The 18,409-nt window shown below is 38.6% G+C and overlaps 1 protein-coding gene across 1 annotated transcript in view; it reads right to left on the bottom strand.

The window, feature by feature from the left end:
- The window catches only part of FBXL17 (F-box and leucine rich repeat protein 17), a 521,490-nt gene that overhangs the window by 484,546 nt on the left and 18,535 nt on the right, over positions 1-18,409 (bottom strand). Inside the window, exon 3 of the mRNA XM_006067398.4 lies at positions 17,454-17,711. Coding sequence (XP_006067460.2) covers positions 17,454-17,711 — 258 coding nt within the window. The remainder of the gene's footprint in view (positions 1-17,453; positions 17,712-18,409) is intronic.

The following is an 18,409-nucleotide window of genomic DNA, read 5'->3' as shown; positions in this document are numbered from 1 at the left end:
GAAAAAAGTAAGTACACAATTATAAAATGTAAATACTGAATACTTATTTAATCAAAATTAGAACTATTTTGATACTTTGAAGGGATAGGAGATAGAAAAGGATAAGTAAGCTAAATCCTCATCTTTCCATAGCAAGGAAACAGCACAGATGTTCTAAAATGAATAAATCAAGAAAACACCCACAGAAACAAGACAGGAAATGCTTCTCTACTACTGCGTCCTTCCTGTGAACTCTGGTCTAACTCCTGGTCTCTACACGGATTATTAATTAGCTTACATTAATAAACTGAATATGTTCAGTTCATCTCTGTTCTTTTGCCCCTTGAGAATAAACTGCCCACTAGGAGCACCCTACTTCTACATTTGCAGGACACTGCTGATTCAGCCTAGTGAATGATGACTGTGCCCACTGACCAAACTACAGCATTTGCATTAACAGATGTATTCAACTCTATTAGTAAGCAACATTCCCAATCTAGCCTTTCTGTGTATTAAAGCTGGTGTTTTCCCTCTGCCACTATTCCAATGTCTTATTTGTCAATTTATTCAGATACTGAGCAATAAAGAGACCTCAACACTTAGTGCACCAGCCAGGATTACTGAGAAACAGAACAGAATCTGGATAAAAGAAGTAACAGGTATCTATAAGACTCTTAGACATCAATGTCTGTGGACAGCTTGGTAGAGTCTTATGTTAAAACAGGTAATACTGTTATACTGTTAAACATGTTATACTGCTGCAAAGGTCCATCTAGTCAAAGCTATGGTTTTTCTAGTAGTCATGTACGGATGTCAGAGTTGGACTGTGAAGAAAGCTGAGCGCAGAAGAATTGATGCTTTTGAACTATGGTGTTGGAGAAGACTCTTGAGAGTCCCCTGGACTGCAAGGAGATCCAACCAGTCCATCCTAAAGGAAATCAGTCCTGAATATTCACTGGAAGGATTGATGCTGAAGGTGAAACTCCAATACTTTGGCCACTTCATGCAAAGAACTAACTCATTGGAAAAGACCCTGATGCTGGGAGGGATTGGGGGCAGGAGGAGAAGGGGACGACAGAGGATGAGATGGCTGGATGGCATCACTGATGCGATGAACATGAATTTGGGTAATCTCCGGGAGTTGGTGATGGACAGGGAGGCCTGGTGTGCTGCGGTTCATGGGGGGGTCGCAAAGAGTTGAACACAACTGAGCGACTGAACTGAACTGAATACTGCTGCAGTCTGGAAGAGATGTTTAAACCAATTACATGGTGTTTTGACCTTAGCAAGTAGCTCTGATGCCTTTATCTATAAACAAGTGACTGTGACTTTCCATAGAGCAAACAGCCACATGGGCAGGCATACATACATAAGAACCATGGTAATGGTCTCAACAGATATGAGCAGCACAGGACCCTAATAACTTACTAGGTAAGAGTGTCTCAAGGGACAATCACCATCATTTAGTCTCACTGAAGAAACTGATGTTCTATTTTAGACAACCTCACTGAACATACTAGGAAAGACTGCATCCATATTGGTATCTACCTGTACTAGTCACTGTTACCCCAAATAAATGTTCTAAAGTTCCAGGAATAAATTTAATCAAGAAGGTAAAAGATCTGTACTCTGAAAACTATAAAACAATGATGAAAGAAACTGAAGATGACACAAATAAATGGAAAGATAAACCATTCACGTGGACTAGAAGAATATTGTTAAAATGACCATACTAACCAAAGCAGTCTACATATTCAGTGCAATAGCTATCAAAATACCAATGGCATTTTTCACAGAACTAAAACAAATCATCATAAAATTTATATGAAACCACGGAAGACTTCAAATAAAGCAATCCTTAGAAAAAAGAAAAAAGCTGGAAGCATCACACGCTTGATTTCAAGTATACAAGAAAGCTACAGTTATCAAAACAGTATGATACTGGCACAGAAACAGGCACAGACCAATGGGACAGAACAAAGAGCCCAGAAATAAACACAAACACACACATGTTCACACCCAGCCTGCCCTTCAATGCTATTTGCACCTGACATGCCAGGCACAACCCGAACTCTCATTCTTCACCAAGTAAATGGTCTTAGGTACCTAAGACACAGAACCCCAGTATGTCATTTAGGAGGCTATGAATCTTTATCAATTCAAGTCCAATATCTGGTTCCCTAGGAAAGGTGCAAGTTGAATGAACAGTAATAGAAACTCTCCTCTAACTCTAATGTGTCAAGGGTACCCATCAGTCAACTCTGAAGGAAAGCATTTAATACAAAAGGTATTATCACTTAAATGAAGCCACCTATTAATCCATAGTTCATATTAGCACATGACAGCAATTAGAACTATAGATTAAATTAATATAAAAAGGATTATCCTTATTCTTTTCCTCTTTATAACAGTCATTTAAGATTCTTTTCCTTTAAGATTATTCACAGTTTTGCTCCAGAATCTTGAGTGTTAGTCACTCAGCCAGGTCCAACTCTTTGTGATCCCATGGATGAAGACCACAGGGCTCCTCTGTCCATGGAATTCTCCAGACAGGAATACTGGAGAGGGAAGCCATTACTTTCTCCAGGGGGTCTTTTCAACTCAGGGATCGAACCCAGGTCTCCTGAATTGCAGGCAGATTCTTTACCATCTGAGCCACCAGGGAAGCCCCTAGAACTCCAAAGGTATTTTTCAAAATTTTCTCTAAAATACTTGGAGATGATTTTCCCTGAATCTCAAAATTTAATTAAAATTTTGCACACTACCCTTAAGAATTTACAGAAGAAAATATCTTTTAACAAGCTATTTGCTGCTACCGGGTTATTTTTATAATAAAACAAACACCTTAGGAAGAGTATAATTCGACAAACTGAAACCACAACACAGAACCACTGGGATAAAAGTAAGATCAGGTTTTCCAAGGTCACAGGAAAGTTTTTCAAAACCAGTAGTAAAAACATATGTTTAGCACATGAGGTATGCCTCCAACACAAGAGGGAGTCTGTCCCTCCCTCCATTCCTGGCCTATCACCACTGTCACCATTACACATGCAGAAGAAAGCCGCGAACACCTAACCCATGCCGCACAGAAACCTCACCCAGCTACACTCAATACTCATGTCTGTGAAATCATAAAAATAACAATGTCATAATTGGATTCAGTAGTTTCATCATTGGTAGTAGAGGAACACAAACAACGAGATATGAAAGAAAGCAAAGCAAATTTTTCAAACTGCCACTCATCTGACCCACTTTAAGGACTCAAATTTGAATCTTTTTCCTAGATTTATATTGTTTGACTTTATGAAACACTGAAAACATTATGCAAGTGATAAGCCGGACACAGAAGAGTTAGTAGTGTACGAGTCCACCTACATGAGGTAGCTAGAATAGGTCCTGAAAGTCCACTAATCAGAAATCAGAATAGAGCCCACAGTGGTTACACAACATGGTGAACGTACGTAATGCCACTGAATCGCACACTTAAAAGCTGTTAAAATGAAAAACTTGCTAAAATAGTAAATATTATGAAGATTCTACCACAGTAAAAAAAAAAAAAAAAAAAACACCACCACCACGTTGAAAAAACAAATGCCAGGAAAACTTGAGATTAAAAAAAAATAATAATAAGTCAACAGGAAATGATGTTTCTTTCCAAACCTGTTTTTTCTAATTATAATTATTTTAACATAATTACATTAGATATTAAATAAACTGACTTAAATCAGAAAGAAAAAGAAAGCTCATGCTATAAAAAGTAGGTTGAATGTTCTACATTCAATGAGAACAAGCCATAAAAACATGCCAATAAATTAGTTTTCAGTAAGACACTATAAAATTATAAAATATTGGGAAAATCACAATCTCAAAGAAGCTGCACCCATATTCCTGTCCCACTTCAATTTTTAATAAAAACTGAAAATCAGCAGTGCCACATCATTGTTATACTTTAAATAAAATCTATCCATCCATCACATGCTCAGTCACGTCCGACTCTTTGCGATCCGATGGACTGCAGCCCACCAGCCTCCTCCGTCCATGAGATTCTCCAGGCAAGAATACTGGAGTGGGCTGCCATGCCCTCCTCCAGGGGATCTTCCCGACCCAGGAATCAAACCTGTGTCCCCAGCATTGCAGGCAAATTCTTTACCGCTGAGCCATCGGTAAATCTACATAAGTAAAATAAAGTAAAACTCTATCTCTAATTGAAGAAAAAGGCCTTGACTCTATATCAAAAGACTCACTAAATGAATCTACAATTATATAACACTTTTAATTAAAATGTTTATCATACATATTGATTATGTGATTCTATCATTTAACTGAATTTCAGTTAACTGACCAACTTCCATTCTCAGGCCCATTATGAGAGAAGACTTACACTGAATTTTAACAATGCACACCTGCACCTCACTGGGTTGTGGAGATTTTTTTAAAAATAACAATCAGAAATGCTTACCGGCACACTGAAAAACATATACAAGTACTAAGTAAACATCTTATACATTATAATTACTATCAATGGGTATAGAAGGAAGCTATTAGAACACTATTCACTAGGATTCATGAGAAGAGAAATTTTTATAAGTACTATAAAGATAAATTCCCATCAAGAGGCCTTCTTGAATTATATGAAGCCTCAATACTCCCAGTTACAGATGGAAAATATTTTCTATAGTCATTGAATTGTACATCTCAGCTTAAAATCCTAGAATATGGTCTCACATGACAAGATTCAGAAATCAAGCAAAACAGAAAGAGAATACTGGCTCCATAATTTTCCAACTATGTGAACATGGGTAAGTTACTTAAATTTCAAAAGACTCAATTTTTCATCCTGAAATACTTCAGGGCTACTGTGAAGCTTAAAGTGGATAACAAAATATGAAAGCACAAAATACAATGCCTGTCACATAAAAAGCACCCAAAATACATTTACTTCCCATTGTCAATTGTGATGCTAATTTAGAGACAGACTGCTTAAAACACTCTTAAACTACTTAACTATAAAACATTTTGATAAAGAATGCTTTTCGAGATCTCTATTTTCTCAGCCTCATTGTAAGTAACAATTATCATTACAGGGATAAAAAATGAGTGTTATGACTTCCCAAGTGGCACCGGTTGGTAAAGAATCTGCCTGCCAATGCAGGAGACACAGGTACCATTCCTGAGTCGGGTAGATCCCCTGGAGAAAGAAATGGCAACCCATTCCAGTATTCTTGCCTGGAAAACTTATGGAGAGAGGAGTCTGGCAGGCTACAGTCCATGAGGTCATAAAGAGTCAGACACGATTAAGCAGGCATACAAGGATGCCATGTGCAGAGGGAAGGAAATGAGCTAGATGGGTTGAGTATGAACTCAAGGCACCTCTGGATATGAATGCCAGCCCTATCACTTACTACTTTATCTCAGATAAGTTACTGATAGTCTCTCTGTAACAACTTACTCATCTATAAAAATGAAACAATACCAATCTCACAGAGTGGCAGTAAATCAAGAGAGAAATTAAATGGTTGAATATACAGTCAGAATATATGAGCAGTGGCTAACACATGGCAGAGCGCAGAAGAACTGATGCTTTGGAACTGTAGCGCTGGAGAAGATTCTTGAGAGGCCCTTGGACTACCAGGATATCAAACTTGTGAATCCTAAGATAAATCGATCTTGAATATTCATTGGAAGGACTGATGCTGAAGCTGAAGCTCCAATATGCTGACCACCAGATGCGAAGAGCCAACGCAATGGAAAAGACCCTGATGCTGGAAACACTGACGGCAAGAGAAAGGAGTGAGAGAGGATAGATGGTTGGATGGCATTACTGACTCATTGGACGTGATTCGGAGCAAACCCCGGGAGATGCTAAAGGACAGGGAGGGCTGGAGTGCCGCAGTCCATGGGGTCACAAAGAGTTGGACACAACTGAGTCACTGAACAGCAACATAAAGGTTACAGCTGCTGCTGCTAAGTCGCTTCAGTCGTGTCCGACTCTGTGTGACCCCATAGACAGCAGCCCACCAGGCTCCCCCGTCCCTGGGATTCTCCAGGCAAGAACACTGGAGTGGGCTGCCATTTCCTTCTCCAATGCATGAAAGTGAAAAGTGAAAGTGAAGTCACTCAGTCGTGTCCAACTCCTAGCGACCCCATGGACTGCAGCCCACCAGGCTCCTCCGTCCATGGATTTTCCAGACAAGAGTACTAGAGTGGGGTGCCATCGCCTTCTCCATAAAGGTTACATACCTGCTCTTTATTTAACTATCACTACAACATGTAAAGATAGATTAGATGAGACTGAGAGTCTCCTTTATCTCATAGAAATTCAGCATCTAAAAACAAGTAATGTTTCTTCTTTCCTTTATTGTGGTAAAATATATGTAACATAAAAATAGCTATATTAACCACATTTAGGTATACAATTCAGTGGCATTATTTCCATAGTGTTGTGCAACCATCCCCACTATTTCCAAAACTTTTTCATCACCTCAAATAGAAACTCCCTACCCATTAAGCAATAAGTACCCATTCCCTGGGCTTCCCCAGTGGCTCAGTGGTAAAGAATCCACCTGCAATGCAGGAGATGCAGGTTTGATTCCTGGGTCAGGAAGATCCCCTGGAGGAGGGCATGGCAACCCACTCCAGTATCCTTGCCTGGAGAATCCCATGGACAGAGGAGACTGGTGGACTACTGTTCACGGGGTCGCAAAGAGTCAGACACGACTGAAGCCAACCGAGTACCCATTCTCCATTTCCCCTACCCCATGAAACACTCTACCTACATCTGTCTCTATGTATTTGCCTCTAGTAGGTAATTTATAGGGCTTCCCTGTTGGCTCAGCGGTAAAGAATCTGCCTGCAATGCAGGAGACCCAGGTTCAATCCCTGGGTTGGGAAGATCCCATGGAGGAGGGTATGGCAACCCACTTCAGTACTCTGGCCTGAAGAATCCCAAGGACAGAGGAGCCTGGCAGGCTACACAGGGTCACACAGTCAGACGTGACTGAAGCGACTAACAGGGAATTTACGTAAGTAGAACCTTATAGTATTTTTTCTTTCTGTCCGGCCTATTTAACTTGGCATGTGTTATCAAAATTCACTCACATGGTAACAGGTATAGCATTTCATTCCATTATAAGGCCTAATAGTATTTCATTGCATATACATACATTTCATTCACTCTTTCATCTCAATGGGCACTTGGGTTGTTCCTACCCTCTGGCTGTTACGAATAATGATAAATGAAAACAAGTAAACAAGGATCTATTCGAGTCACTGTTTCCAATCATCTGGGGTATATATTTAGGGAAGAATTACTGGGTCATATGATAGTTCTATGTTTAATCTTTTGATGAACCACCAAATTCTTCCACAGCACACGCAACACTGTTTCTGTTCCTGATCTTAGGGGAAAACTGTTCAGCTATTCACCATTGAGAATATCAGCTGCACGTTAGTCACATACAACCTTTATCATGTTGAGAAACATGATACCTTTCTATTCCTTTCTATTCTACCTTTCTTTTTTTTTTTTTTAGTTTTATTTTTAAACTTTACATAATTGTATTAGTTTTGCCAAATACCAAAATGAATCCGCCACAGGTATACATGTGTTCCCCATCCTGAACCCTCCTCCCTCCTCCCTCCCCATACCATTCCTCTGGGTCATCCCAGTGCACCAGCCCCAAGCATCCTGTATCCTGCATCAAACCTGGACTGGCAACTCGTTTCATACATGATATTTTACATGTTTCAATGCCATTCTCCCAAATCTTCCCAGCCTCTCCCTCTCTCACAGAGTCCATAAGATTGTTCTATACATCAGTGTCTCTTTTGCTGTCTCGTACACAGGGTTATTGTTACCATCTTTCTAAATTCCATATATATATGCGTTAGTATACTGTATTGGTGTTTTTCTTTCTGGCTTACTTCACTCTGTATAATAGGCTCCAGTTTCATCCACCTCATTAGAACTGATTCAAATGTATTCTTTTTAATGGCTGAGTAATACTCCATTGTGTATATGTACCACAGCTTTCTTATCCATTCATCTGCTGATGGACATCTAGGTTGCTTCCATGTCCTGGCTATTAGAAACAGTTCTGCGATGAACATTGGGGTACACGTGTCTCTTTCCCTTCTGGTTTCCTCAGTGTGTATGCCCAGCAGTGGGATTGCTGGATCATAAGGCAGTTCTATTTCCAGTTTTTTAAGGAATCTTCTACCTTTCTATTCCTATTTCATTGTGTGTTTTATCAAGGAAAGGGGCTTGACCACCAAATGCATTTTCTGAGCCAATTAAGATGATTACGTGGGTGCTTCTTCCTTCATTCTGGTAACGCAGTGCATTACGCTGACTGATTTTTGTATGTTGAGTCATCCTTCCATTCATGGGATAAATTATACTTGGTCATAGTATATAATCCTTTTAACATGCTGTTGAATGCTGTTTGCTGTATTTTGTTGAAGATTTCTGCATCTATAGCCATTAAACATATTAGTCTACAGTTGTCTTTGCTTGCAGTTGTCTTTCCCTGGCTTCAGAATCAGGGTAATGCTGGCCTCACAGGAATTACCAAGTGTTGCTTTATTTTAAATATTTTGAAAGAGTTTGAGAGACGGATTGGTATTATTTCTTCCTTACCTGTTAGACCAAATTCCAGACTTCGCTTTGTTGAAAGGATTTTTACTGATTCAATCTCCTTACTTGTTACAAATCTGCATTCAGATTTTCTGCTTATCTCTGCATAAGTTTTGTAGCTTGTACATTTCTAGGAATTTACCCATTTCATCTAGGCTATCCAGTTTTTGTTGTATATATTTGTTCATAATTTTCTTATATAATCCTTTTTATTTCTATAGTTAGTGGTAATGTCTGCTCTTAAATTTCCCATTTAGTAAGTTGAATCTTCTTTTTTACTTAGTCAATCTAGTTAAAGGTTTGTCATTTTTGCTGGTATTTTCAAAGATACCAGTTTCGGTTTCATTGATTTTCTCTATAACTTGTCTGCTTTCTAGTTCATTTTTCTGTGCTCTGGTCATCATTTCCTTCCTTCTGTTAGCTTTGGATTTAGTTTGGTCTTCTTTTGCAAGTGCCTCCAGGTATTAAATTACACACTTCAGTATCCTTCCCCGGATAGACAGAGGAGCCCAGTGGGAGTCCATAGGGTGGCAAAGGGCTGGACACAAATCAGCAACTGAGCAAGAATGCCAGGTGTCCAATTAAGTCCTCCAGGCGTGCAATTAAGTTACTTATTTCAGATTTTTCTTCTTCTGTAAACATAAACTTTTATACTATAAATTTCCTTATGAACACTATTTTTGTTGCCATAATTTTGATATATTGTATTTTCATTTTCATTCAATATATTTTCCAATTTTCCTTGTGATTTCTTCATTGTCCCATTGGTTGTGTAAGAGAATATTATTTACCTTACAGATATTTGTGTATTTTCCAGTATTATGTTATTGATTCTTAGATTCACATCATTATGGTCAAAAAAGATTCTTGTTTGGCTTCAATCTTCCCAAATTTATTAAAAGTTGTTTGTGATTGGAAATACAGTCTAACTTTGAGACTATTTCACGCACACTCCTTTGTTGCTGCTGCTGCTGCTAAGTCGCTTCAGTCGTGCCCAACTCTGTGTGACCCCATAGACGGCAGCCCACCAGGCTCCCCCGTCCCTGGGATTCTCCAGGCAAGAACACTGGAGTGGGTTGCCATTTCCTTCTCCAATGTATGAAACTGAAGAGTGAAAGTGAAGTTGCTCAGTCGTGTCCGACTCTTAGCGACCCCATGGACTGCAGCCTACCAGGCTCCTCTGTGCATGGGATTTGCCAGGCAGGAGTACTGGAGTGGGGTGCCAGTGCCTTCTTCACTTCTGTTGCTAAGTGCAGTCTACTGTACGCGTCTGTTAGCAGATACCGTGACTGGTTTACAGCACTGCGCAAGCCCTCTGGTTTATTGTTGATCTTTTTCTCACTGTTCTCTCCATTAGTGAAAGTAGGGTATTAAAATCTCCAACTATTAATGTGTAACTGTCTTTTCCTCCCTTTAAGTCTTTATATATTTAAGAGCATTTTTCCTTTATATATTTAGGAGCTGTGTTGTTTGGGTCATATGCTTGTAACTGCTGCATCTTCCTGATGAATTGAAATTTTTATCAATCTATAATGACCTTCATTGCTTCCAGTAACCTTTTTACTTAAAAATTTTTTCATAATGATACAGATCCTTCTCAATTTACAACAGACTTAATTCCTGATAAACCTGTAAGTTGAAAATATCATAAATCAAAAATGCATTAATACACCTAATCTACTGAACACCACAGGAGAGCCTAGCCTACCATAAACAGGCTCAGAACACTTATATTAGCCTATAGTTGGGCAAAACCACCTAACATGAAGCCTACTTTATAATAAAGTGTTGAGTACCTTGTATAATTTCAACAAAAGTGAAAGAGAGAACCGCAGTACGGGTACAGAATGGCTGCCACTGTGACAGCTGTTCACCCTCGTGACTGTGTGCCTGACTGGGAACCACAGCCCACTGTCACCATCCAGAAACCTGAGTGTTGCATCACATACTGCCAGCCCAGGAAAAGATGAAAATTCAAAATCTGAACTACAGCACCTATTGAATGCTTATGACTTTCACACCATCATAAAGTCAAAAAATTATTCAGGCAAAACACCATAAGTTGAGGAACACTACAGCTTTCCTTGGTTATTAGAATTTGAGTGGAATAATTCTTTCCATTTTTGTTAACTTTCAACCTCATTGTGTCAATATCTAAAAGGAATGTTTTCTTAGACTTTATATGCATGGTTGATTTTTTTTTTTATTCTGCCAATCTTTGCCCTTTAATTAGAGAACTTAATCCAATTATAATCAAAGTAAGTTCTGCAGTCATGAAATTAAAAGATGCCTGCTCCTTGGAAGGAAAGCTATGACAGACCTAGACGGCTTATTACAAAGCAGAGATATCACTTTGCCAACAAAGGTCCATATAATCAAAGCTATGGTTTTTCCAGAAGTCATGTATGGATGTGAGAGCTGGACCATAAAGAAAGCTGATTATCCTAACTTTCCAAAGAAATTCTCTCCCTGGCTTTTTCCTCTCAGGCCTTGTGTGATCCAGTGCACGATTCAGCCATAATCTTTTGCCCCAACGACTGCAGATTTTTGTATTTGCTTACAATACCCTCCCTGAATGTATTTTGAATTAGGTGAAACAAAATATGAGCATCGTACATGAGTCCTTTAAGAAGCTCCCAAGCAGGTTAGAATACACAAACCCAGTAAACTGGGAATAAAGTCTGCTCTGCTCCCTCTGGAAGCAGGGACATACACTGGGAGCACACGCTGCTTCTTCAGGGTTGCTGCCAAGCTGGGGAAGGTAGGAGGCACAGACAGGTAAAGTGTCACAAAGCTCTATCACTGTTTTTAAACTGCCTTTCCCCCGCCCCAGCATTCACTCTGCTGTCAAACACTGTTTTTCTGAGTTCTGGCAAAGTTGGTTCTAATGATTTCTGTTTGTTTTCAAATGTTTCTGTGGAGGAAGGGGGTTTGGGAGCTGTCCACTCCATCATTCTACTGATCTTACTTTACATATTTATTTTTAAAGGCCTAAAAACCCATAATAGAGCAAGACCCGAATTTACTAATGCAACATCTATTATTTTGTACATTTTAATCTAGAAGATGCCTTCAGTGGCTATTTCCAGAATTTCTACAGAGATCCATTAACCGGATTGAGGGGTTAAACTGTTGTAATCAAATACGAGCAGTCACATAAATTATTAACTTAATGGATACAATTTCTTAGATTTCTTTGAATACTTTCACTACTCTGCTGTCTCTTGTTTGCTGTGATGTGCTAGACGGTAGTAAAATACTAGAAAAACATACACAGCCTACTATTCTTAATTAAATAGCTCTTTTTCCCCCTAAATATGTGATTTTAGTTTTACAAGATACATATAAATAACAGAAATATGGCAATGATAATTTTAATAGAAATAAGAATATCAGGATTTCAAGGTGGTATTTCACAAAGAACAGAGAATACAGCCAAAAACAGCCTATCAGGTATTTACCAAAAGTTTAAGAAACATTGTGAGGTGAATGCAATACTTAATGTATTAAATTTTAAATCCATTACAACTCCAAACTAAAATGATTTACGTAACTGCTTTTATAAACTGAAGTCAAAAAATACATTCAAACAGATGGAGAAATACTTGGACTGGAAGAACAATATTGTGAAAATGACTACAGTGCCCAAAGCAACCTACAGATCCAAGGCAATCCCTATCGAACTACCAATGGTATTTTTTCACAGAACCAGAAAAAAAATAATTTCACAATTTGTATAGAACACAAAAGACCCTTAATAGCCAAAACAATCTTGAAAAAGAAAACAGGAGCTGGAGGAATTCATCTTCCTGACTTCCTGGCTGCCCACGTGGCTCAGTGGTAAAGAACCTGCCTGCCAATGCAGGAGACGCAAAAGACGCAGGTTTGATCTCTGGGTCCGGAAGATCTCCTGGAAAAGGAAATGGCAATCCACTCCAGCATTCCTGCCTGGAAAACTCCATGGACAGAGGGGCCTGGCGGGCTACAGCCCATGGGGTCACAAACAGCTGGACAAGACTGATCACACAGCACGACTTCAGACTATACCTCAAAGATACAGTCATCTAGACAGTATGGTACTGTCACAAAAACAGAAACACAGACCAATGGGACAAGACAGAAAGCCCAGAGATAAACTACACCCCTACGGGCACCTTATCTTTGACAAAGGAGGAATATACAATGGAGAATACAGTAAGAATTATAATGCAAGAATATACAAAGGACAAAAGACACCCTCTTCAATAAGTAGGGCTGGGAAAACTGGACAACTGCATCTAAAAAATGAAATGAGAGCAACTCCTAACACCATACACAAAAGTAAACTCAAAATGGACTAAAGGCTTAGATGTAAGTTCAGAAACTATAAGCTCTTAGAGGAAAACATAGGCAGTATACTGCTTGACATAAACCACAGCAAGATCCTCTATGACCCACCTCCTATTTATGGAAATAAAAACAAAAATAAACAAGTAGGATCTAATTAAACTTAAAAGCTTTTGCAAAGCAAAGGAAACTATAAACAAGTTAGAAAAATAACCCTCAGGATGGGAGAAAATAATAGCAAACGAAACAGCTGACAAAGGGTTAATCTCCAAAATTTACAAGCAGCTCAGGCAGCACTAGAAAAAACAAACAACCCAATCAAAAAGTGGGCAAAAAAACCTAAATAGACATTATACAAAGACATACAGATAGCTAATAAACACATGAAAAGATGCTCAACATCACTCAGTATCAGAGAACTGTGAATCAAAACTACAATGAGGTATCACCTCACACAGGTCAGAATGGCCATCATCAAAAATTCTACAAACAATAAATACTAAAGAGGGTGTGTGCTCTTGCATTGTTGATGGGAATGCAAATTGATGGAGAAGAATATGGAGATTCCTTAAAACACTAGGAATAAAACTATCATATAACCCAACCGTCCCAATACTGGGCACATACCCTGAGGAAACCGTAACTGAAAGAGACACATGTACCCCAGTGTTCACTGCAGCGCTATTTGCAACAGCCAGGACATGGGAGCAACCTAGATGTCCATCGGCAGATGAACGCATAAACAGGCTGTGGTACACATACACGGTGGAGTAGTACTCAGCCACTACAGTGAGTCAGTTCGAATGATGTAGATGAAGCTAGAGCCAATTATACAGAGCGAAGTAAGTCAGAAAGAGAAAAACAGATGTCACAGATTAACACATATATATGGAATCCAGAGAGATGGACTGCTGACCCTAGTCGCAGGGCAGCGATGGAGGCAGACTTGTGGACACAGCGGGGGAGGGGGTGGGTGGGATGACCTAAGAGAGAAGATGGGAACACATACTCTGCCATGTGTGAGGCAGCCAGCTGGGGGAGGCTGCTGCACGATGTAAGGAGCTCAAACTCTGTGTTTCATAGACAAGCCGGGGGCGTGGGATAGGGTAGGAGGCGGGTTCAAGATTGAGAGGACATATGTACATGTTGATGTGTGGCAGAAACTAACATAATATTGTAAAGCAATTATCCTCTAATTAAAAATAATTTTTTTAAAAAACACATTCATATGGTATTTGCTAAAGTCAACTAAAATTACAGTAGTTATGATAAAAATATATTTTTAAAGATATATCAATAAAATACATGTATACCATTCTAAAACATACGTCAGTTTTTACTAACAGGAAAATATTCTTAAAACCTTTTAACTTGATCTGTAGAATAAACAATTTAATAGCTATGTTTATGAGTAGAAAAGAAAAAAAATACCAGGAAAATTCATCAATTATGAAAGTTCCATCCTAGGCCTTTGAAACTTTATTATACATTTTTAAGTTGTTAATTCACTAAAACTGTAATACACTCCACAGCAGAGCTTATCAAATACCAATGAGAAATTAATGTACTGAATGAATCAAAATCATTATTTATTTAACATAATGGTATAGAATAGAAAATTGTTTCATGAAACCTTTAGTTGTATTTTATGTATACATGAAAAGCCATTCTCTACTATCCTACTCCACAACACTATTCCATCAGAACAAAGAGGCTAAACGAGGACACACACACCCCGCCACAGCACAGTCTTAAGCACAGGAAAGGATTACTCCCTGAACTGCAGTGAGGTTCAGAGGCAATTACCTGGAAAAATTACTTGGGATGAACAGAAACTCAGAGAACAGATTCATATACACAGCGGGGGCCGCGGGGGGCGGGCAGGAGAGGGTGAGAGAATCGAGAGAGCAGTAATGAAATGCATACATTTATCACGTGTAAACAGACAGCTAACAGGAAGGCGTTGTGTAACACAGGGAGCTCAGCCCAGCGCTCTGTGACAACCCAGAGGGGTGGGATGGGTTGGGAGGCAGGAGGGACGTTCAAAGGGGGGGACATATATGGACACCCATGGCTGATTCACACTGATGTACAGCAGAAACTAACGCAGCCCTGTAAAGCAATTATCTGCATACTAAAAATGAATTTTTTAGAAAAGAAAAATATATAAAAAATTTTTAATTAGGATGAAAAAGATTTAAACTATTTTATTACTTTTATCAGGTTATTTCTTCATATATAACTAATTCATAATTCAGAAACCATAAAAATCTGAAGCAAACTTCTAATCTGTCATAAATTAACAGGTTTCAAAACACGTCACATTCTAGGAAAGATTTACATAATTAGTCTCTAAGCTGTAAATATTAGATAAATTCATAGTACTTAAGTGGCATATTAAATCTTGCTCCTTAAAGAACTCTTTAGTTTCCCTCTATTTCAACCATAAATATGACTTTACTATAAGGTATGTACCATGGCACTCTGCTCAGCTGGCACCTATTTGTGTTACATCAGATTTAAATATATAACAAATTTAATCCATTTCTTAATAAATATATAGACTTTTTAAAATGTTTCACTGCAAAGTATAATTTGCTGAGAAATTTCTAATCACAAAAAAATCACATCATGTCTATAAAATTTATAGTTTACCCTAAAGATTATTTTAATAGACTTAACTGTGTAAAACGCTTTGCTAGTGAGTAATCCTGTAGATAGCAGAAAACTGTTATTACACAATTAGTCTTTGCAGACAAAATGAATGAATGAATGAATGAATTCGCTCAGTCGTGTCCGACCCTTTGCAACCCCGTGGACTGTAGCCCACCAGGCTCCTCCATCCATGGGATTTTCCGGGCAAGAATACTAGAGTGGGTTGCCATTCCCTTCTCCGGGGATCTTCCTGACCCAGGGTTCGAACCCGGGTCTCTGGCATTGTAGGCAGACGCTTACCGTCTGAGCCACCAGGGAACTGAAGTGTTCTTACTGCGTAAATTGGACTGACAAACCCAGTACCATTTAGGGCAGACTTTCCAAATTCCTTCTAGTGCTCAGTTTTCAGTTAATCCATATATAATGCCTAAATTTAGGGATATACATGTTATTTCTGGTTTCATCTAAGATGAGACTTAAATCTAGGACTTCACTGATATCCTGCTTTTACTAAGAAGTATTGGGACTACATCTCAATTCTGAATTTAAAAACTGTTCTGACAAAGTTCTTAAATGGAATTATTAATAATTAATTCTTTTTTCCAACAAATGTTTGCCTAGGGCACTGTGTGTAGAGTGGTAAATGCACACAGCTTCTGCCTTCATGGAGAGGCTCCCTTATTCGAGGTCTGGAGAGTACAGTCGACTGGCAGGGAAAACCAGAAAGATAATAAGGCGGCAGGGCTTCAGGAAACCCAGGCTCCAGTCCCAGGTCCACTGTCTGCCAAACATTAGCCAAGTTTCTTAATCTCTCTAAGACTTAATCTCTTCCTTTACAAAATGAAAATTAAACAAAAAGTTCAATATCAACAACTCCCACAAAGTTACTTCAAGGGTTAAATATAAAAACACAAAAAGTGACCAGTACATTAGTGGTACTATTATTAAATATTCAAAACATTCACAAATTCAGGGACTGGCACATAGAATCCATTCAATATTCACTCTGAGACAAGAAACTTTAAACACCATTTCCAAAGAAAGTGAATCAACCAGAAAATACATGATACTGTATTTAAACCCAACTACTGTGCCTAATATAGGTAGTTAACATCTTTTGCTTCATTTTATACTCCTCAACTTAGAGTTGCATTTAAAAGATATTTTAAAATATGTAAGCATTTCACCTAGTAACATAAAAGAGGAATTAAAAGTTAATTTTTAAAAGCTCATGCTAACCCAAACTGCATACTGTTGTTACATAAAGCAAGTGAAAGTTGCTCAGTTGTGTCCAACTCTTAGTGACCCCACAGACTATACAGTCCATGGAATTCTCCAGGCCAGAATACTGGAGTGGGTAGCTTGTTCCCTTCTCCAGGGGATCTTCCCAACCCAGGGATCAAATCCAGGTCTCCCGCATTGCAGGCAGATTCTTTTACCAGCTGAGCCACAAGGGAAGTCCAATAATACTGGAGTGGACAGGTTATCCCTTCTCTAGAGGATCTTCCCGACCCAGGAATTGAACCAGGGTCTCCTGTATTGCAGGTGGATTCTTTAACAACTGAGCTATCAGGGAAGCTCCTACATAAAGCAAAATTTAGTACAAAATTTAAGTAACAAAAGAATAAAGAAATAAAATGGCTGGTCAAAGAAGTTCAAGCACTTATTAAAACACCCAAAGAAGTTAATTTGTCCATTACAGCCACAGCACTCTAGTTCATGAACCCAAATATTCATGAATACATAAAAAAATGACTTATTCTCTGAGTATTACTTTTAACGTAAACATCTTTCAAAGTGATGCTGCAAAAAAACACATTAATACATGCAAAACCATCTTACAGATTCTAAAATTTACCTGTTTGAGTCCTTCATCAGTCAGTTTGTCCTGGTTGCCTACATGAACTTTCTGAAGTAAAGGACAGTGAGAGGCAACTGCAATAATAGAGGTGTCAGAAAGCTGTTTACACCTGTAAGCTGTATACCTAAGAAGTCCAGGACATTTAAATGCTAGAACACATACGCCAGTATCAGACATACTGCGACAATCAGAAATGTTGATTTCAATTATATTTTGACTTCTTGATGCAATTTTTTCCAATAATTCATCAGTGACCTATGAGAGGGGAGAAAAAAAGCAATAAATTTAAAACTTTGCTAAAAATGGAAACTTACTTTCTATTCTTTCATTAAATTTTTTCTAATATATAACAATTAGATTATAGCATGAAAACCACAATCAAAAAGCTTAATATTAAAGCATAATAAGAACTGTCGTATAATTTAAAAAATATATTTGGTCTTTTGTCTGCAGTTTCTAGAACAGAGCTCCTAAAGTCCTAGGAATTTCCTGAGTGATGGGAATGTCTTTTGTTTTCTTTAGCTAGCCCCTTGTGACCATGCCTGAGTTTACAGTAAAGAAATGACCTAAGTGGAGGCCCTAGAGAGCTTTAGGATAGGCACCGGTCACCAGAAAGACCAGACACCATGTGATTAGAGTGTGGAAACTTCCAGTCCCATCCTCTGACTTTCTGGGAAGAGAGGAAGCTGAAGATGGGTTATAAAAACTCTTGAACAATGAGATCTGGAGGGCTTCTGAGTTGGTGAATATTAAAGTGCTGTGAGGGTGATGTGCCTTTAGAGGACAGGGAAGCTCCATACCCTCTCCCTGAAACCTTGCCCTAGGCATCTTTTCCATTTGTCTGGTCTTGGGTTACATCCTCTACACTAAAACAGTAAACATTAGTATTTTCCTGAGTTCTGATCACGCTAGCAAATTATCAGCTTGAGCAGGGGAAATGGGGAACTTCTAGC

Source organism: Bubalus bubalis, chromosome 9 (genome assembly GCF_019923935.1).
Source record: "Bubalus bubalis isolate 160015118507 breed Murrah chromosome 9, NDDB_SH_1, whole genome shotgun sequence".
Taxonomy (NCBI): domain Eukaryota; kingdom Metazoa; phylum Chordata; class Mammalia; order Artiodactyla; family Bovidae; genus Bubalus; species Bubalus bubalis.
The sequence above is the reverse complement of the archived record's forward strand: the minus strand, read 5'-3'. Positions and strand labels throughout refer to the sequence as shown.